Raw genomic sequence first — 23,195 nt, 5'->3', positions numbered from 1 at the left:
TTTGAAGCACAAAAATATTCCATTTTGAGGTGACCCATTTATCTATTTGTTCTTGCATTGCTTATGCTTTGTGTCTAAGGTCTAAGAAACCACCTCCTATCACAACATCTTTAAGATGCTTCCCTACATTTTTTTCTAGGAGTTTTTTTTACAGTCCTAGCACTAATATTTAGGTCTTTGATCCATTTTGAGTTAATTTTTGTATAAAAATTCAGTTTTTTGGATATGGATATCCAGTTTTCCCAGCACCATTTGTTGAAGACTCTGTTCTGACCCAGTTGAGTAGACTTGGCTGCCTTGTCAAAAATCAATTGACCATAGATGTGAGAGTTTATTTCTGAACTTCCAATTAGATTCCATTAGTCAATGCATCTGTCCTAATGTCAGTAACAGTTGTTTTGACCACTGTAGCTTTGTAATATACATTAAAATCAGGAAGTGTGAGTCCTCCAACCTCATTTTTCTTTCTCAAGATGTTTTTGGCTATTTGCCTTTCCAAATAAATTTGATTATTGGTTTTTCCATTTCTGCAAAGTAAGCTGTTGGAATTTTGATTGGTATTGCATTGAATGTGTAAATCAACTGGGGCAGAATTGACATCTTAATTATATTTAGCCTTCCAATCCATGAACACGGTATGCCCTTCCTTCTATTTAGGTCTTCCTTGATTTCTTTTAGTAATGTTTTGTAGTTTTCTGTGTATAGGTCCTTAACATCCTTGGTTAAGTTTATTCCTAGATATTTGATTCATTTAGTTGCTATTGTAAATGGAATTTTTTTCTTTAGTTCCTCCTCAGATTGCTCCTTACTAGTGTTTAGAAACACTACTGATTTTTGCGTGTTGATCTTGTATCCTGCCACTATACTGAACTTGTTTATTAGCTCTAGTAGATTTTTCAAGACTTTCTAAATATAGGATCATGTCACCTGCAAATCATGAAAGTTTTACTTCTCCCTTTCCAAAACAGATGCCTTTTGTTTCTTTTTCTTGCCTAATTACCATAGCTAGAACTTTCAGCACAATGTTGAATAACAATGGTGACAGTGGGCGTCCTTGTGGTGTTCCTGATCTTAGAGGGAAAGCTTTTAGTCTTTCACCATTGAGTACGATGTGGGTTTTTCATACATGCCCTTTATCATGTTGAGGAAGTTTCCTTTGATTCCTACCTTTCAAAGGGTTTCAATTAAGAAAGCGTGCTGGATTTTGTCAAATGCCTTTTCTGCATCAATTGAGATGATCATGTGGTTTTCCCCCATGATATATTAATGTGGTGTATTACATTAATTGATTTTCTTGTGTTGAACCACCTTTGCATACCTGGGATAAAGTCTACTTGATCATGGTATATAATTCTTTTAATGTGCTGTTGGATTTGATTTGCAAGTATCTGATGAGGATTTTTGCATCGATATTCATTAAAGAAATTGGTCTGTAATTTTCTTTTCTTGTAGTGCCTTTGTTAGGCTTTGGTATTAAGGTAATGTTGGCTTCATAGAATAAGTTAGGTTAGAAGCTCAAATTTTATCATTGGCACAAATACTGTCAGTTTTTCTTGAAGTGACAGGTTCATTTCATTCATTTTCAAGAACATGTCTACCAACTACCCAAGTCCAAACAACAACAGTTGTGTTCAGTTGGCACTTTCAAGTAAAAATGGTGTTCCGTAAAATGGCCAGCTCACCTAGCAACCGTTCCTCATCTGAGGAAACAATCACCAGGTGTTTTCCTCAAGACAACCACTGTTTTTCTTTGTGCAGCACAACTGGTTTATGTGTACTTTCCATTTCATCACAGAGTAGTACAAAGATGTGTATTTAAGGGTTACGATTTACTAGAATCCATCATTATTTACTGTTTCATTAAGAACATTCATAAGTAAAACCAGCACACTAGCATCTTTTTTTTTTTTTTTAACTTCAGCAAAGACTACAATAGCTAATAGTGCAATTTCATGTCTCTGCCTTGGTTCTTGCTAAGGTTTCAGCAGTTTCATCCTCCAATGCTTTTGCGCCAGAAGTGCAAATGCCAACACAGTGAAAAAGACAAAAAAAAAAAAAAGGCAGTCTAATTATAAAAATAACATTGACCTTGTAGACCCCTGAAAGGTCTCAGGGAACTTCCAGGGATCTGCAGACCACACTTTGAGAATGCAGCTCTAGGAATTTTTAAATAAAAACTTAGTATCTTCTTTGGGATTTTGTTCATTCTCTTCCTCCCTCCTTACATCCTCCTCAAATCTTTAAACCCTCCCTGGAGTTTGAGTCCAGCTTTAGTCCCAGTCTCTCCTTCCCAAACCATGGCAGCCCACATCAACCTCTGGCTTCTCTGCAATCCTACAGAGTTTACAGTGCGAACCACAGAAATTAGGATTTTGTCATCAGTGATATATGGCGAGAGTTTATGTGTTTTCTAATACCTCCAACTGATGAAACTTGCTGTCACCTTATACAACATTACGTATTTGCCCCCTGCTTTATTTAACAAACAGTTGCAGCAGTAATAGCAGCTAATGTTATTGTAGGCACTAACTACATTGTAGGCACTGTTCTAAGCACTTCCTAATCTTTACAAAAATCCTAGCTGCAATTAGGGTACAAAACCACCAGCTAAGCTACCTGTAGTCGGCCCGAGCATACCCAAAGTTCCTGGGTATCTAGCTCCCTCCCTGCACATTTTAAAAGCATAGATAAGTGAAGACTTGCTTATGGTCATATGGGCTCCATAGTCAGGCCTTCCAGTCATCACTAACACACAGACATAGATTTTAGCACATTCTTTTTTATAACATTATTTAAAAAAAAACACAACAACTTGTAAAGTAACAGTGAAGCATAATCATCTAAGAATATATTTAAATATAAAGAAAAAAATTTTTAAGGCACTGCTAACACCCTACACGTAGTTAGGCACCTCAGTTGCTTTCAGTCCCTGCTTAATCTACTATTCTTTTTTCTCCAAATCAGCTTCAGGGCCTTTCTTTCACCTACTCTGAATCTTTAAACCCCTGGTCAAAAGTCCCTAAAGGATCTGAAGTAAGGGCTTCTGATATCAAAAGCCTTCTTACAATACTTTCTTACCCTGAAGGTAACTCTAATGGTAAGAAACCTTTATCTGCTGGTTTCAAATTAAGTAGAAAAACACCTTGTTTGCTCTTCTAATATCTCAACTCATAGAGAATCAGGCTCCTCTTTAATCTCATAGCCAAATAGAAAGTGAGAAATGTTATGAAGTAGAATGGCACAGCTACTCTATGCAACACCCTAATAGTCATTACTACAAAGAACTAATTTTTCCTTCTATCCACATGACTTGCTTATTCCAGGCTACCATCCCCCTACCACTCTGACCAGATCCTCCCTTTCTGGTTAAGGGGCTTAAATGTGCCTATAAGCCATTATGCTTACAGTTATGCATGAAAAAGAAACAATCTGGTTTCCTGGGAGCACAGTCTGTTCTTATGATGAGTCTGTTTTTTAAAAGAATCATTCTCCTTTCCCCCATTTTCTAAACATTCCTCAGCAAGATTTTTGCTTCTTTTGTGCTTCCTTTTTCTGCCACTAGCACAGTGCTGGGTATGAAAAAGAACTAAAACAAAGCTAATCTTTTGACTTACTTTGACCCCACTGTCCACTACTTGGATTCAGATAGTTAGGATAAAGGCCTTGTGGTTTTTCCAGGTTGTTCAGTACTGTTCGGATATTCATTACCTAAATAGAAAATAAAATATTATAAAAATCTAAAAAAGCAACTTTAGTGCCATTCTTTTCTCTTTCTTGATCACGTTTCCATTTTAGAAAAAAATTAAGTTGCATTAAATGATGTAGAATTAGAAAAAAAAAGACTGCCAGTCTTAGCTGATTATTAAGAGCAGTAGGTGGATATAGCCACATTGATTATCTACCATGTGCCAGACACTGTTTTAGGCACCAGGGATGTATCAGGGAATAAACAGAGTCCCTGCCCTCTTGGGATTTGTATTTTAGTGGGATGAGAGATAATAAACAAATAAATCCAATACATTAGATGGTGATAAATGGTGTGAAAGACATAAAAGAGGGTAGCAGGGATAGAGAGTGCTATGAGGAGACAGGGTGGGGAGAGGCTACACTTACAGTTAGGTGGTCTGGGCAGGCAGAGGGATAGTGTTTGGGCAGAGATTTAAATGAAGGGAGGAAGCAAGTCCTCCAGAAATTGGGGGAAGAACATTCTGGAGAGGGAGGATCCTGGAGAAGACAGTGGGTTTGGAAGGCCACTGAGGGTAAAGGGGAGGAAGCAAAGAGGAGAATGTGAGAGAGCAGAGGGGCCGCTGGGTCCCAGGTCACATGGGCCTCCCAGGCCACAGTGAGGCTTACTTATTCTGGGTGTGATGGGAAGCCACTGGGAGACCTGTGCTGGTATAGGTGCTACTGAGGGGACAAGAGTGAAAACAGGAGTCAGACTGCAGACTGGGTGAGAGGTGACAGACGACAGATTCTTGGACCAGGGTGGCAGTAGAGGGACAGAATAGAACCAAAGGATTTCCCAGGATGATTTCAAGATTTTTGCTCTGAGCCACTGGATAAATTGAGCTGCCATTTACCAAGACAGGGAAGACTGGAGTAGAAGCAGATCTGGAGTTGAGACTGAGGCACGTCTAAGTGTGAGTGGTCATTACATCTCTTAGTGGAGATGCTGAAAAGGCAGTGGATAGAGAGTCTGGAGTTCAGGGGAAGGAGTGGGACTGGAATTAATTATAAATTTGGAGTCAGCAGCACAGATTTGGCATGAAAGGCAAGGGATGGAGTGAGAGGATGTAGGGGTTGCATGTAGAAGAGGTCTAGGTTTGATCCTGTGGCTTTCCTATATTTAGAGGGTGGGGAGATGAGCAAGATTCAGCAAAGGAGACTGAAAAGGGGCACCTAGGGAGGTAGGAGGCAAATCAGTCGAATTTTGTATGCCTGGAGAGAGTGTTTCATGAAGGAAGTGACTGTGTTGAAGGCTGAGAGGGTAAGGAAGATGTGGGTGTAAATGAACACTGGATTTGGCCACGTGGAGCTCACTGGTCACGAGGACAGGTGGGGCTGGAGGAAAGCCCTATTGGAGAGGATCCAAGAGAATGAGAGACAAGAAGAAAAGATGCAAATGGAGACAATGCTTCCAGGGAATTTTGCTTTAAAGGGGAGCAAGAAGTGGAGTGAAAGCTAAGAGTGAGATGAATATGAATTTATATAAATATTGATGTATTTGCTTCCTGAAAAACATAAAACAAATCAACTGTTACCTTATGCTTGTATAATACTTTGAGTCTAAAAAGCCTTTCATGTACTTGGTTGCAATACTCTATGCAACACTATATATACTTTTCAATGTGGAAAAAAATGCAGAGAGGCAAAGTGACTTGCTTGAGGTATAGAGAACCAGACTTGGAAGGCAGGTCCTCTCATGCTGGGTTAGAACAGTGTTGTAGAAAGAATGCACATTTACAGTCTGTTTAAATGAAGTGCTGCATGTAACAAAAAAACTTGGCTGTTCTTTCCCATATCTAACAGGACTTAGTCTCCCAGAAGAGTAGGTCGTTTTTAACAAGTGCTGCTTTTCAATGCAAGGCATATTGAAGTATCTCACCTTTTCAGCAAAGATGGAGTTTCCTGATAAGTGGCTCAAGTGTATAAACTCCAGATGCAGGGTTCCGAACTCTGCCAGAATACTACTGCCTCCTGAAGCCCAAGGCCAGTTCCTTCCAATTCCACTGAAGAAGAGAAGAGAAGATATAGAAGAGTTAGAGGTCGTTTTTTTACAACTCTAAATAGTAGAAGTGAAAGAGACAGCTTTTTAAAACTGACATGTCAGCTAATACCCCACTATGGATATTTAAAAACTGAGTGCCATCTTTGACTGGCTACCAGTTTCGGGCTTTGACTCCTATCTCCAAATTGAAAATCATTTTTGACTTAAGTCACAAAGAAATTGCTGGGTCCTCACTACTGCAGAACAGCCAAATATAGTTCAACAATCCACAGCTCTCTTACAGCCTGTTTAAGAAAAACACCCTTCTGATGACACAGTTTACCACAAACTTGAAATGGTCTGAGGTCATGATTTCTAAGAGTTGAGATACGGTGAAAAGAGGAAAATAAACAGTGGTAAATTTTTATGGAGGTTAAATTTTATGCAATATAAAGGACTTTCTTTTATTCTGAGTTTATATACTTCCTATTTTTGTGACACTGAGCTTATCTTTTTTTTTAAATCAAATGATGATGGTGGCTAGTTTTTGTTTTGCTTTGCTTGCTTGTTTGTTTTTTTGATACTTGCTTGATGAAATAAAACATTGGCAACCTAAGGCCAGTTTCTCAATAATTAGGGAATTTTTACTGATCCATATAAGCAAAGAGCCTGGGACAATGATCCTAAGACAAGGATGAACTATGGAGCAATTACTACTGGAAAGAACAATTACTATCAATTATGTCAAAACTAAGATTAGTTTTTTCAGAAGTTCTTATGTCTAAAAGGATAATATTAAATGATTTTGTTCAACAGGTTAAAAAATAAGTACTTGTGGGCATCTTAGCAAGCACAGCAAGAAGACTGAGCCAGTCAGCAAAACCTAATTTAAGTGGTAGGAAACAGGCTAAGGTTCTTTTACAGTCAAAGTGGCTTCACCCGAAATTTTGGAGGGTTGGGGTCTCAGTGACACTTCAATTAATTTTTTTCCAGGTGCTTGAGTAGAGGCAAAACAGTTTTTGGAAAACAATTTCTATCTTTCCTGTGGACAATCCTCAGAGCTCTTCAGGCAAGAAGTCAAGTGGGTCTAATTCAATTTTTATACAAGAAAGAGAACTTCATTTGACTGATATACACCTCCACTGTAGGTCTTTTCCAGATTTTAAACCAGTTGGGAGTAACTGAGAAAGATTCATTCCCTGATGCTCAATAAATTAGTTATCATCATACTTCAGAATGGGCAATAAATTTTTTTCAGGCAATATCAGTAAAATGAATGCTAAATTATTGGCATTACTTGTGGGAAGTATGTTGTTAATTGCTATAAATGCTATTTAAATCTCCTATGAATTAACAGCAAGAAAGTTCAGGAAAACAGGTGGTGTCTAGGTAATCATGACCAATAATTAATGTGCTCTGTCAAAAACTGTATCACCTAGGTTCAGATACTTCTCTTAACATGAAACATAAATCTAACCAACCCAAAGAAACTAGACAGTTACCACCTTGGAATTTAAAACTGTAGTTTTTTTTAGTTGTGGATTTTGGCAAGTTTTATAAGATTTTAAAGATCTGTAAGAACAAATAAAAATGTGTGCATAGCTTTTCGTAAGAACAAACAGATTCAGGGATTATTCTTGACAGAAGCTACCAATTGACTTCTTTCTCATTTTCTTGCCTTCTGCCTACAACTTATGGTTTTTGGAGGCAGTTGAAAGCTGTGTTATGAAACAGTTTGGCAACTAAAGCTTTAAAAACATAAAGATCAGAAAAAATCATGACAAGGAATAAAGAAGACAATGAACAATAAAGAATAAAGAGCAAGAATAAAAAGGAAAACTCAACAATAAAGACAGGTATCCTCAACAGACAGGAACAACTACAATGAAATCAGCACCTGCCTGGTCTTCATTAACATCCATGAATAAAGCACAGGCAGTGCTAAAGGATAATCTATGCATAATTAGCTATCTGCTGCCTTGTGTTATTTAATTTTTTGTATGCTTAAGTTTATCTCCCTAACTGGAGAAAAATATCTAAGGGCAGGGATGCAATTCTGTCTTTTACCATAAGCTCAGCTTTCCTCCACTATAGATACTCACATAGTAAGTATGTATATATCAAATAAAAATTTGATAATTGTTGCATTTATATTTGGCAGAGACAATCCATTTCCAATGTATTATTGTAATCTATATATTTTTAATAAATTCAGGAAATAATACAAACAGTATTTATTACTCATAGTAAAAATATTTTACTTACATTGACACAGTTTATGGTTACCTTTAATTTACAAATGTACATACTTTCAGTGATTAAGATTCTTTATATTACAGGAAAAAAATATTAAACTTTTACCAACTCCTACAAAGTAAAAATAATCAAAATGGGTAGCTAACATGCAGCTGTTTCAAAGTATTAAGTAACTGGTTGGTGGAACTTTGTTAGTAACACTACATATTTTCTAGAATATTTAATGAGTGTTGACAGACATGACTGTAGCTTTTAAAAATCTTTGTATGTTAGCTCTGTAAAATGCTAAAAATGAAAACATCAGTACAGTATTTCAAGACAAAATTTACAATCATTTTTACTTTACCTTTAAAGAAACACTCAGGTAAAATGGGTACCAGCACTCAAGAAAGAACTGTAGCTTTTGGTAACTTTAATTTGTTAGAAAGCATTGAAAAATGTTAAATTGAAAACCAGTATTTTGATATAAATAATCATCATTCTCATTTTCCCTTTAAGGAAAAGGAAGGAACAAACCAAACCTTCCCTCTTTACCTTCCACTAATGGAGTTTGGGCTTTAAAGGGCATTAAGGGTGCAGAGCAAATTGCAGGCTCAGAGAATGTTATGCAATAATTAGGCCCACCCACTGCTGTTCTTAACCCACTGGTGATGTGAAGAAAGAGTAGGTTTATCTCTCAGCTTCTCTGACAGCTGGAAGAATCTGGAACAGAAAGGGGAGGGGCTGAATTTAGGTCAATTATACCAGACTAAGACCAGACTTTTCCAGTTGGATCTGGTCTGAGATGAACTAAAGCCTGTGAAATAAAGCAGTGAACTTGTGGGAGGATTCCAGGGTTTTATGAATTGGGGCTACTCTTGGTACAAAATACATCTTACAGCTGTGATGAGTGCCTTCTTTTCCCTTGAATGTCAATTTAAAAACAGTAATAATGTTTATGGGCTATTTTCTCCCCATCCAAAATGAAAATGCTTTCCAGGATCCCACAAAGAGAATGCACATTCTTAGGACTTAAGATTACCTACTTTGGTTAATAGTTACAATGCCAACGTGAAAAATGGTACGATTATCTTGTATTGTTAAGTGCTAAGAGAACAGAAATAGGATGAAGAGATGGAGTCTGGCTGGGAGCTTCTTTACTTTGGCTTTTTGGGAAGAACACGTTGAAGTGGAGACCTCCAAGCTGAAACCAGAAGTAGTAAAAATGAACTTGTCAGTGAAGACCTGGGAGTAGCTTGTGCAAGTGCCCTTAGGTAGGCAAGACTCTGCAGAGCCTGAAGACAGAGGGCTGGCTGGTGTGGCTGCAGGGCAGTCAGGGAGGGGACTCCAGGGCCAGGAACCCTGAGAGCTGATAAAAGGGGCAGATCACACAGGGCCTTGTAGGCCAGAGCAAGAGTTTGGATTTATTCCAAGTGCAATTGGGAAGTCTTTCCAGGATTTTAAACAGGAAGTGGTAACTCTAATTCATTTTTTTAAGGATCCCTCTGGAGTAGGGAGAATGAATGATATGAGAGTAAGGCCAGAAGCAATCAAGTGGCTGTCCAGGCAAGACACACATGATGATGACCTCACTGGTAGCAAAGAGTAGGGATGGATAGACGGATAGGCATTCAAGTTATGTTCTACAGGCAGAGTTGTCAGGAAGAACTGGATTTGGGGGATGAGGGAAGACAGGAGTCAAGGATGATTTCTAGATTTTTGGCTTAAGCAGCTGGGTGGGTAGTGATACCATTTAAGGAGATGGGGAAGATGGGGGCAGAAGCAGGCATGATAGAACAGCAAAGGTTGTTTTCACAATTTTGCTATAATAACCACCCTTCACAATTACAAGAAAAATGAAATTTTAACAATTTAATTTTCCTTCTTGGTTTTTTATAAAGATAAATTTATTCAATTTGAGCAACTCTTTTTTTTTTTTGCTAAAGGCTTTGCTGAAATCATTTAAAATTATGACATGCAAATGGCAAAAGAATTGAAAAAGACATAAAGATTATATAATTGAAATGAATCTGCCATGTACTTCAGATCCGATTCTTGTTTGCCAGAGTAAACATCATCATCAATTTATTGAAATTGTTTCCAAACTTCCTAGTGCATGGTCAGGTACACAAAAGATGCTTTTTAAAAAATACAAATGGAAATTTAGTATACAAATTGCTGCACACTTTACTTTTTCCCATGAACCATCTCATGGCACTCCATCTCATTATGGCTGCACAGGATTCCAGTGTGTGGGTGTATGGTGACTTACTCAATCATTCTTTATTTTTTACTTTTTAACAATTAACAGCATTGAGTTATAATTTGCATATGATAAAGCGAACACTTTAAAGGAATACTCTGATGAGTTCTGACAACTGTAATTAAACCCCCTGAGCTAAGGTGGTCTTGTTGCACACAGCTCTGCCTGCCCAGGACCCTTCATTTCTCTCCTTAGTCATCCCTGGTTTTGGTCTCAGTTTTGCTGACTGTCTTGTCTCTTTATGGGCCTCTCTCTTTTTGTCTCTGGGCCTACACATTTCTAATCAAGTCTTCAGGCTGGGAAATCAATAACACTTCCTCCCCATTTATTTTAATACAGTGTTTTCTCCAGGTGAGCTGGGGGAGGGGAATGAGTACAGAGGGTGAGGAAATAACCTTCATTATTCACAACTAAAGAAGTTACTTAGGTATTTTGCTTATCTGAAGATGGGTTCTCTTCCCAAGAGGAAATCTGCTCCTCTATTACACATGCTATCAAAATAACTAGGTCAATCTTTTCCATACTTAGTCTTTCCATTCAAGAACCTGATGCTCACCATAGTTTTAATTCTTTTTATCAGAAACAACCATTTCTTAAATCCCTTTTTTTCTTTTTATTAGAGCTGTAGGTTAACAGAAAAATCATGCATAAAATACAGAGTTCCTATATACCACCCTATTATTAACACCTTGCATTGGTGTGGAACATTTGTTGCAAATTATGAAAGAAGATTTTTATAACTGTACTATTAATTATAGTCCATGATTTACTTTAGGGTTCACTATTTGTGTTTTACAGTCCTATGTGTATGGTTTTTTTAAAAATTTTTATTCGAGTAACATATATACAGCCTACAATTTCCCCCTGTAACCACATTTAAACATATTTTATGTTCCCAATGTTGTGCCACCATCATCACCCTTCATTACCAAAACTTTACCATCAACCCAAATAGAAACTTTGTATAATTTAAGCATTAACTCCTCCTTCCCTACCCTTACCCCGTCCCCTGGTAACCTATATTCTAGATTCTGTCTCTATGAGTTTGCTTATTCTAATTATTTCATATCAGTGGGGTCATACAGTATTTTGTGTCTGGCTTATTTCACTCAAAGTAATGTCTTCAGGGTTCATCATGTGTTACATGTATCAGAACTTTGGCTGAATAATATTCCATTGTATATAAATACCACATTATATTTATCCATTTGAGTTCCTGCTTTCTAATCTTTTGGGTATACAGCTAGTGGGACTGCTGGGTCAAATGGTAGTTCTATACTTAGCTTCCTAAGGAACTGCCAAACTGTCTTCCACAGTGGCTGCACCATTTTACATTCCCATCAGCAGTGAAGGGTTATTCCTATTTCTCCACATCCTCTCCAACACTTGTAATTTTCTATTTTTTTTTTTTTTAATATTAGCCATTCTAATGGGTGTGAAATTGTATCTTGTGGTTTTGATTTGCATTTCCCTAATAGCCAGTGATGCTGAGCATCTTTCCATGTGCTTTTTAGCTATTTTCATATCTTCTTTGGATAAATGTCTATCAGGCCTTTGCCCATTTTTAAAATGGGTTGTAATTTATTTGTCGTGTTTATTGTGGTTTTGATTTGCATTTTCCTAACAGCTAGTGATGCTGAAAATATTTCCATGTGCTTTTTAGCCATTCGTCATATCTTCTTTGGAGAAACATCTATTCAAGACTTTTGCCCAGTTTTCAATCGAGTTGTCTTTCTGTTGTTAATTTGAGTGATTTCTTTACATACTCTGGATTTTAAACCTTTATCAGATATGTGGTTTCCAAATATATTCTCCCATTGAGTAGGCTGTCTTTTTACTTTCATGATAATGTCTTTTGAGACACAACAGTTTTTGATTTTAATGAGGTCCCGTTTATTTTTTCTTTCATTGCTTGTGCTTAGGATGTCAAGTCTAAGAAACCATTGCCTAACCCAAGGCCCTGAAGTTTCTTTTCTAAGGTTTCTTTTAGGAGTTTTATAGCTGTAATATCTTCTTGTTGAATTGACACCTTTATCAGTACATAATAGCCTTCTTTGTCCCTTGAAACAGTTTTTCACTTAAAGTCTCTTTTATCAGTTATTAGTATAGCTACCTCAGCTCTCTTTTTTGGTTATCATTTGCATGGTGTATTTTTTCCCATCTTTTCACTTTTAACCTACTTATGTCCTTGAATTTAAGGTGAGTCTCTTATAATAATAACATCTAGTTGGGTTGTGCTTTTTCATCCACTCTTGTTACCCTCAGAACTGTGGGATCCTGTGCCAGTTTGTATATTTATGTCCCCCAAAAAAAGCATTCTTGTGGGGGCAGACGTATTAGTGTGGACTGCGTTGGAACCTATTGGTTCAGTGTCCATGGAGATGTGACCCACCCAACTGTAGCTGATAACTCTGATTGGATAATTTCCATGGAGGTGTGGCCCCACCCATTCAGCATGGGCCTTGTTTAGTTTACTGCAGCACTATATAAGCTGAGACAGAAGGAGTGCATAGCTAGCTGGAGCTGAGACAGACATTTTGAAGATGGCCATTGGAAGGTGATGCAGACATTTTGGAGAATGCCATTTTGAAAGGCAACCTGGGACCAAGGAGACATCAGCCACGTGCCTTCCCAGCTAACAGAGGTTTTCCGGATGCCAATGGCCTTTCTGCAGTGAAGGTACCCTTTGTTGATAGACACTTTAAGGCCTTAAGACTGTAACTTTGTAACCAAATAACCCCCCTTTATAAAAGCCAATCCGACTCGGGCAAGATGGCGGCATAGAGAGGAGTGGAAGCTAAGTAGTCCCCCTGGAACAACTACAAAAAACCAGAAACAACTAGTAAATAACCCAGAATAACTGTGGGGGGACAAACGAGACCATCCATTCATCATACACCAACCTGAATTGGGAGGAATGCCCGAGAACACAGCATGAAATCTGTAAGTAAAACCTGCAGAACCAGGTCGGGAGACCCCCTCCCCCATGGCCCGAGCTGCAAAGCCTCGTGGTGCCACAGAGAAGCTCTCTCCCAGCAAGTGAATATAGCTCAGCTGAGCTCCAACTGGGGTTTTAAGTAACGAGTGTGAACTGCTCACTACAGGTACGCAGCCCCAAAAAACACACAGAGGCTTTGGGTGACGACTGACCTGGGAGAGCCGGAGGGTCGCCTTGGACTGGGTCTGAAGGGGACTATCTGTTTCTTCTTTGGCTCAGTGGAGAAAGCCCCAGTCATTTTCAGTTTCCAGGGCTGTGACTCTGGGAAGGGTGGAGACACCACAAGCAGAGAGCGAGACCACTGAAACGCTAATGACCTCCACCTGAGGGGTCTGTCTTCTCTAGGAGGAAAGGGGTGGGGCCCTTTCCATTCAGAACCAAACCCCAGAGCCTGGGGGAACAGGGCCATACCTCCTCACACCAGTCAAGAATTATAGGCTAACAGGCGTCACCTGCTGGGCAGAAAAGCACAGTGACCTGAGGCATCAAAGGGTGGAGCAATTTTCTAAGACACAGCTGCAGGGAAACCAGATACTGAATATTTCTTCCCTCTGGGACCTGAACCTGTTCTGGTCTGGGAAAACCTGATTTGGATAACCAAGGAAACCATGCCTAGACAACAGAAAATTACAACCTACACTAAGAAAAACAAAGTTATGGCCCAGTCAAAGGAACAAACGTACACTGCAACTGAGATACAGGAATTTAAACAACTAATGCTAAATCAATTCAAAAAGTTTAGAGAAGATATTGCAAAAGAGATAGAGGCTGTAAAGGAAGCACTGGACATGTATACGGCAGAAATCAAAAGTTCAAAAAATCTACTAGTAGAATCTATGTAAATGACAGGCACAACACAAGAGATGAAAGACACAATGGAAACATACAACAGCAGATCTCAAGAGGCAGAAGAAAACACTCAGGAACTGGAGAACAAAACACCTGAAAGCCTACACGCAAAGGAGCAGATGGAGAAAAGAATGAAAAAATATGAGCAACGTCTCCGGGAACTCAAAGATGAAACAAAGTACAATAATGTACGTATCATTGGTGTCCCAGAAGGAGAAGAGAAGGGAAAGGGGACAGAAGCAATAATAGAGGAAATAATTAATGAAAATTTCCCATCTCTTATGAAAGACATAAAATTACAGATCCAAGAAGCACAGCGTACTCCAAACAGAAGAGATATGAATAGGCCTATGCCAAGACACTTAATAATCAGATTATCAAATGTCAAAGACAAAGAGAGAATCCTGAAAGCAGCAAGAGAAAAGCAATCCGTTACATACAAAGGCAGCTTAATAAGACTATGTGCGGATCTCTCAGCAGAAACCATGGAGGCAAGAAGGAAGTGGTGTGATATATTTAAGATACTGAAAGAGAAAAACCACCAAACAAGAATCCTGTATCCAGCAAAGCTGTCCTTCAAATATGAGGGAGGGCTCAAAATATTTTCTGACAAACAGACAATGAGAGACTTTGTGAACAAGACACCTGCCCTACAGGAAATACTAAAGGGAGCACTACAGGGTGATAGAAGACAGGAGTGTGTGGTTTGGAACACAGTTTTGGGAGATGGTAGCACAACAATGTAAGTACACTGAACAAAGATAACTATGAATACGGTTGAGAGAGGAAGGTTGGGAGCATGTGAGACACCACAAGAAAGGAGGAAAGATAATGACTGGGACTGTGTAACTTGGTGAAATCTAGAGTATTCAACAATTGTGATAAAATGTACAAATATGTTCTTTTACGAGGGAGAACAAGCAAATGTCAACCTTGCAAGGTGTTAAAAATGGGGAGGCATTGGGGGAGGGATGCAATCAGCATAAGCTAGAGACTGTAACTAATAGAATCATTGTATTATGCTTCCTTTAATGTAACAAAGGTGATATACCAAGGTGAATGCAGACAAGAGGGGGGGGATAGAGGAGGCATGTTAGACACTTGACATTGGTGGTATTGTCTGATTCTTTATTCTACTTTGATTTAAGGTTATTTTTCCTTTTGCTGCTTCCTAGCTGTCATTTTTTTGTTTCCTCTTTCTTTTGCCTCTCTACCCTCTTTGACTCTCCCTCCTGCCTTGTGGAAGAAATGTAGATGCTCTTGGTTAGTATGAGCAGAATGTTCAATTAGGATGAACTCAAATGTTTGGAAATGAACAGGGGTGTTGGTAGCAAGATGTGAGAATAACTAACAGCGCCGAATGGTGTGTGAATGAGGTGGAAAGGGGAAGCTCAGAGTCATATATGTCACCAGAAGGAAAGTTGGAGGTCAAAAGATGGGAATGTATAAAACTGAATCCTATGGTGGGCAATGTCCATGATCAACTGTACAAATACTAGAAATCACTTCATGAACCAGAACGAATGTATGACAATACAATTAGAAGTTAATAATAGAGGGGCATATAGGGAAGAACTATATACCTATTACAAACTATATACTACAGTTAGTAGTAGTTCAACATTTTTTCATAAACAGTAACAAGCGTACTGTATCAGTACTAGGAGTCAACAATTGAGGGGGGTTGTTTAGGGATAGGGGAGATTTAGAGTTTCCTTTTCTTTTTTTCTTTTTTCATCTTTCACTTTATTTCTTATCTGGAGTAATGAAAAGTTTCTAAAAATTGAACGAAAATTAAGTGTGATGGATGCACAGCTGTATGAGGGTACCCAGGGGCAAGTGATTGTACACTTTAGATCTTTGGATAATTGTATGGTATCTGAACAATCTCAATAAAAATGAAAAAAAAAAAAAAAAAAAAGCCAATCCATTTCTGGTGTTTTGCATTCCAGCAGCATTAGCAAACTATAACAGCTCCTGGTGATCTGAAGTAGCTGATCAAAAAGCAGTGGTCAGTGACTGGACCATATACCCCCAGATCTTGGGGAACTAACTCTTTATATCCCACCTTGGGACCAACCAGCAAGCTGCACCAGGGCTGGGGTTGATGCTGCCTGTGGCAAGGCTGGAGGATGGTGATGGTAGTCGCTGCACAGAGAGTGATATTCATTGGTATTTACCACTATTTACCAGCCTCTTCCACCTGCCCTTCCCTGCTTACTGTACAGTGTTGTACTAGAGTTCAGAGTTTCAAAATAGTTGTCTCAGACAGTTCCTGCTTGTTTGGTAATTATTCCGGTGAAGAATGATTCCTGGAGTTTCCTACTCTGCCATCTTCCCACAATTCCTCAATTATTCTTTTGTTTCGGGTTTTGCTATTATAAACAATGCTGCACATTCTGAATATGTTACCAGAATAAAATTCTCTAACTGGAATTTGTGGATCATAAAGTGTAGCATGTATTTAAAATTTAGTAAATGCCACCCAATTGACTTCTGAAGTGTTTACTCCAACACACATTCCCTCCAGGTGTGTCTGAGAATGCTTCAAGTTGCTTACTAATTCAGGGCATTTATCAAATTTTTAAAACTTGTTCAGTTTAATAGGTGAAAAATGACCTCCTACTTCTATCTGAATGTGCATTTCCTTAATTATAAGCTTCCTGTGTTCAACGGCAAATGTAATTCTTTTTCTGAGAAGTACCTGTTTATGAACTTGCCTCATTTATGTGTTGGACTTACTGTCTCTCCCCACTTCTACTCTTTACAAAAGAGTTACAAAAATTTCACAAGTAACACATACTCATTGTAATGAGTGAAACAATGTAAAGATGAACTGAGAAAAGATAATCTACATCTAACCTCCCTTGCAATCCCTCCTGCTTCTCCCACCTGCCAATCCTAGTTAACCAATGTTGACAGGGATTTGTCATTTTTTGCTAAAATGAGATTGCATTATATACATCGCTTAGCATCATGCTTGTCTCAGTAGTTTATCATGAACATCTTTCTGGGATAATGTCACATCAACCATCCTTACTCATACTACTGCTTTTGGAAGGAACTTTTTATACACTAAGAAAACTTGCTTTTTCTGTATCATAAGTTTTAAAGATTTTTCCCCCCAATTTGCTGTTTGTTTTTTGTTATTTTTTAGCTATACTAATTTTTATTTGGTCAAATTATCCATTTTTCTGGCTTCTGTGACTTGTTTAGAAAGCCTTCTTCCCTCCCCTGAGACTATGTTTAAAAACCCAGTAAATCTAGGCAATCATTTCTTTCTTTTTAGTAGGTTCATCAGTGAAAATCATAGTAGTATAGTATATGCCTAAGTATAAAATTTATACTTTAAAGCTATAATCATTTTTATTTCTCATATCATATAACTTTTTTTTTTACTGTGTTAAGCTTACCTGCTTGATAACTCAGCTGATTATAGCTATAGAATATTTAAGTATTCTAAAATTAATTTTTCTTTAGCATTTCTTTCTCTTCTGTATCTTATTCCAAAACTTCACTGATTTATTTTTCCCTTATTGTGATTCAGTAGTTTCATCACTGTTTTCCCATTAAGAGAAAGAAAAAGAGTTGCATTCAAACAATAATGGAAAATGTTTTATTCATAACAATTTAGACAATAGAGAGGCTGTACGGAAATCAGGGAATGAGCCAGATAATCTCTAAGTAATATTTATGCATTTAGAGAATTTTCAGTTGCAACCTTGGCCAAGTTCTCTTTAAGGGGGCAATCTCCTAATATATAGAACAAAGTGACATCTGCCTAACACACCTGGTAAGTTTTCAGCAGGATAAAAGGAGATAATACACATGAAAATGCTTTGAAATCTATACAGGGCTTATCCTAAAAAAAATATTTTTATCTTTTGCATTAAGCAACTGACATTTAGCTAACCAAAAGAAATCTGTTTCTGGATTTTTCTCTTCAATTTTTGAGATGTCTACTCAATAAAAATAAATTCACCAAATGTTCACTTGGAGATAGGAATTACAACACAAGTAATAATGAAACAAAATAAGGCATTCCTAAGATTTAAAAATGTAACAAGTTGAAACTGTTATCAACCAACTTTCTTAAAGCAATTTAGTTGTTATACAACCATCAAATATGTAGCATTTTTAGAAAGGTCTTACAAATCTTCTAAGTCTTCTAGAAAAAAAAAGGTGATTTGAAGAATATTTCTACTAGTAAGACAGCTAGAGAGACCAATGATACATTTTATGAGTTAATAAAGAAGATTAGGAAAATAGCGTTTCATTTGCCTGTAAAATGGTTTAAATTTCATTCTCATTAAAATTACCTGTATATAAACGAGGCAATGTAGCCAATGTCAAAAATTTTAGCCCTTAATAGACTTACTGGTAAAGAACATTTTAAAAATAAACAATGGGTATTTCCTTTAAACAAGGGCATAGCAAGTAGGAAGTTGTTTATATGATTCAATTAATCTTCACAACAACTATGTAGGAAGAATTATCTTTGTTTACCAAAGGAAACTGGGACTCAGCAAGGTGAAATGACTTGCCTAAGGTCTCACAGTTATTAAGTGGCAGGCACACAGTGGATTTCAAACCAGGTCTGACTAGTTCTTTAGCAAGTGCTCTGCTTTTTTCCTATACCTCATGATGTCATTTCTTATGCCCCTATAAATGATGGTGCTTAAATTAGCCAATTTCCTGCATCTAAGAGAGCAAACAGAATTTATTAGCAGTGAAAACTGAGAAATCACCATCAGTATTTATTTATTTGAAACAAGGAGGTATTAGTGATAGAAAGAATGATATAACAAATATGGCAAAATGTTACAAGTTGGTAAATCTGGGTATGTGGGTAGATGAGTATATTAGAGTTCCCTGGATAGGTTTTTGTGTTATTTTTGCCAACATCCTGTAAGTTAGAAATTAATTCAAACTAAAATGTTCAAAAAATGAAAAAAATACCTACAAATTTGATACATAATAAACTTTTTTCTATAAAATAAAATTCGTAAGTGAGAACATGGTTGAAATGACAATAAAATAAAAAAAGACGACATGTTACAACAAATAAAACATGTTCATTTTCTTTAATACCCTCCAAAACTCCAAGGATTGTCACCACATCAGCAATAGTTACTAGATCCACAAGCCTAATGCTTATCAAACTCTGAAGTGCCTTTTGGGCATGAAAAAATATTTTTCCATTTTTTTACAAAGATACAATCCCATAAGAGACCATGTTTTCTTTCTGTGTTTCCTAATATGCACTTTTTAATAAGATAATAAAATGTTTCAAAATATTAAAAACATAAAAATGTAAAAAAATAAGTTTTCCTCCCAATTCCTGGCCTCATCCACTCTTTTCCTAGTCCCTTTCCTGCTGTAGATAATCACTATTATTTGTTTCTTGAATTTCATTCCAAAGATTATTTTTTTCATATAACAAAAAATATGAATAAATAGTCCCTCTTTTTTACATAAGTAGTAGCAGACTAAACATATTGTTAAGGCCATATTTTCATTTTGTGTCTAGAATATTCAGAGGCCCACATTTTAAAACTTTATTTTTAATGAATATTTTCAAATATACAGACAAGGTAAAATACCCACATACCCACCACCTAGATTTAACAACTATTAATATTTGTTTTGCCATATTTGCTTCATCTATCTATCAATGTGTAAGCAGACAGACAGATAGATAGACAGATATCCTTTTGGGGAATCATTTTAAAGAAATTGTAGAAATGTTTTTTTTTGTAAGCAGGGATGTTTTCCTGTATGATCAAAATATCATATGGCACCACAGAATATTGACAATAATTTTGTAAAATCATTGACTATCTAGTTCACATTCAAATTTTCACAACTGACCTTAAAATGTGAAGAACCATTTTTCCCAGTTCATTCTTGCTACAGTATTGCCAGCGTAAGAGAAAATTTTCAGTCTTTATATAATAGCTAAAGTTCACCTTAAAGTGCTTGCTTTAAAATTTTTCATTGTTGTTGTGGCTTTATTTTTACTAATGCTTGTTGTCTCTACTAAAAAAAAAATCTCAATTTCATTTTCACATAAGCATATGAAACTTTCTTCACCATGACTAGCCTTCCACAGTTTAATATGCACAAATTTGCTTTAAAAATGCTATTTATATAATCACAGCTAAAATCATGGACAGTTAGGGAGTCAGGAGGAGAAAATCTAGCTCCCTGTGTGGTACGGGACCTTCCTTCTCTCTGACCCATAATATCTCCACTCACTCATCTAGCCAAGATTCTCTCTGGTATCCTCATAAAAAGATAAATCAGGAATAACTATTTGCTTTACAAAACCAATCAAGGATTTCTTTTAGAAAAAAAGATCACATAAATTTCAAGTTATGTGACTTTAGGGGAGTAAATGTTATGATTCATAGGTGACACTGAAAATTGCTACAAACTTTCTGCAGGAATGTTTGGCAAAATGCATCAAAAGTAATAATAATCACTCATTAATTAATTCCATTTACAGAAATTTATCCTATGGAAATAATTTAAGTCCCCAAGTATTAATACATGGTTTATACATTATGGTATTTGTGATGGTTTGAAGCTGTATGTATCTCAGAAAAGATCATATTCTTTCAATCCATTCCTATAGGTGTAGACCTATTGTGGATGGGAACTTTTGATTCGGTTATTTCAATTGAGATGTGACCCACCTCATTCAAGGTGGGTCTTAATCCTCTTACTGGAGTCCTTTGTAAGAGGATAAAACACAGAAAAGCTCCAGAGAAGTTTAGAGAGAAGGACACACAGAAGCTAACAGAGACTGAAGCTAAAAGAAAGAAACATACAGAAGCTTAGTGAGGAAGCCACTGGAGCCAGAAGCTGGAAGCAATGAAATCTGGGAGAACGGAGAGACCAGCAGATGTGCCATGTGCCTTCCCACTTGACAGAGGTGTCCTGGATGCTGGAAGCCTGTCTTCAGAGTCCAGGTATCATCCTGTTGATGCCTTGATTTGGACATTTTCACAGACTAAGAACCGTAAGCTTGTAAGTTAATAAATCCTCATTGTAAAAGCCAACTCATTTCTGGTATATTGCATTTTCTCAGCTTTAGCAAACTAAAACAGTATTATTTATACTAGCTTAAGACTAGGAAAAGCTTGGATATTTAACAACAGGAGACATCTGAAAACATTATAGCTCATTTAGAAGATCTAACATTATGCAGCCATTAAATACCATATTAAGAGAATGTTTAATGAGACAGAGAATTCTTTATAACATTTAAAAAATATGAAGAGACTTCCTATAATGGTGGAGGGAATTGGTTGGCAAATACTCCAGCAAGTAACAATTACAAAACAATTATAAAATCTGGAATACACATATACTTATACATACATAGACCCCCAACTATTTAAAGGCATTGGAAAGGTTCCAAAAGTAGTCATAAAATAAAAGAAGTTTACCCTTGAAAGACAGCAATGGCGATGAGTAAGAACTGTGAGTTTGTAGCTTTTTTGTCTGATCTCAGAAAACTGCTATACTTCAAGGTAAAAGAGGACTGAGTCTGGCAGAGCAGCTAAAAAAGCTGAAAATTTAGAGGGGAATCCTAGAAATGAGTGAGCCACAGAAGGGATGACGCCAAAACCCAGAGGATATACACTGCCCAAATACTTGGATGACCGCAAAATAACTCATGCACAAGGGAGACACCAAGGAGTCCAGGAAAAAAGTTGACAGTAACCAGAGGAATGTCTACCTTTGAAATAGAGAACTCTCTGGGTGAGAATTGTGAGTTTGCTGTTTTTTTTGATCTAGAGAGCTCCTGAGCCCATGCTTAGGAAATTAGGAAGTGGAAAGCTTAAATTAGCTTTACTGATTTGAGGTATCAGAGGACAGAACTTAGAGATGGCTGATCAGACAGAAACTTAGGAAGAAAACCCTAGAAGCAAGTGAACCACAAATTTTGCCCAAATCCTTGACTGACTGCTCAACTACAAAGGTGTAAGGAAGATCCCCAAGAGGCCAGATGAAAAAAAATGAAAAGAAAAGAAGAGAAACAGAAAAAATAGCTGAAAATGGAAAGAACTGAGCAGAGAAAGCTGCTGCACACTGCAGTGGAGACAAAGTTTATGGTTTGAATCTAGGCAAGTAAACTGTCTGCTAAAACAAAAATAATAATCTGCTGAAGAACATAACCCATAAAGAGCTGCTAAATATATTATCTTTAACATCCAGTTTTCAATCAAAACTTACTGGATATGAAAAGAAACAGGAAAATACGACCCAAGCTCAAATAGAAGGACAGTTAACAGAAGCTGATAAGGAATGGGTCTAGATGTTGGATTTAGCAACAATTTCAAAGCAACTATTTAAATACAATTGAGGATTTAAAGAAAAATATGTCCAAAAAATGGGCAGAAGACACAGTAAATGTGAAGAAATTATTATATCTAAAGAATAGAGAGGAAAAAAATTGAATATAAATGAAGAGAGCTTCAAAGACCTGTGGAACAAAATTGAGAGGTCAAATTAAGTGTAACTAAGTGTAATTCTAGAAGGATAAGAGAGAAAAAGAGCTAGGAAGAATACCTGAAGAAACGATGGCTGAAAATGCTCAAAATTTGGTGAAAAACATTAATTTACTAATTGAAAAAACTCAGTAAACTCAAGAAGGATGAATACAAAGAAAACCATACCAAGTCAGGCATATCAGAGTCAAATATCTAATTGCCAAAGCTAGCGAGAAAATCTGGAAATACAAAAACAACACATTACATACCCCAAAACACTAAGATTAACGGCTACTTCCCATCACAAACAATGGAGGCCATAAGACAAGTGTATAACATGTTCAAAATGTTGTTAAAACAATCTGAAAACCAATAATTCAGTATCTAATGAAACTTTCCTTCAAAACTGAAAGGGAAATAAGTATTTTCAGATAAGCAAAAACTGAGATTATTTGTCTCCAGCTAACCTGCAGTAAAAAAACAAAAACAAAAACAAAAACAAAAACAAAAAAACTACTAAAAGGATAGAGAGAATGACCAAAGATGGTAACTCAGATCTAGAGGAAGCAATTAAGAGAATTGGAAATGCCAAATTATGTGGCTAAATATAAAGTATCTATTTATCTATCAAGCTATCAATCT

The 23,195-nt window shown here is 36.9% G+C and overlaps 1 protein-coding gene across 1 annotated transcript in view; it reads right to left on the bottom strand.

The window, feature by feature from the left end:
- MAN1A1 (mannosidase alpha class 1A member 1) overlaps nucleotides 1–23,195 on the bottom strand; it is a 178,491-nt gene that overhangs the window by 22,337 nt on the left and 132,959 nt on the right. The window contains exons 7-8 of the mRNA XM_037844405.1: nucleotides 5,606–5,729; nucleotides 3,615–3,708 (exon numbers count right to left, since the gene is read on the bottom strand). Coding sequence (XP_037700333.1) covers nucleotides 3,615–3,708; nucleotides 5,606–5,729 — 218 coding nt within the window. The remainder of the gene's footprint in view (nucleotides 1–3,614; nucleotides 3,709–5,605; nucleotides 5,730–23,195) is intronic.

The sequence above is a fragment of the Choloepus didactylus genome, chromosome 7 (assembly GCF_015220235.1).
Source record: "Choloepus didactylus isolate mChoDid1 chromosome 7, mChoDid1.pri, whole genome shotgun sequence".
In the NCBI taxonomy this organism is placed as follows: Eukaryota; Metazoa; Chordata; class Mammalia; order Pilosa; family Megalonychidae; genus Choloepus; species Choloepus didactylus.
Note: the sequence above shows the minus strand (reverse complement) of the source record. Positions and strands in the feature narration are given on the sequence as shown.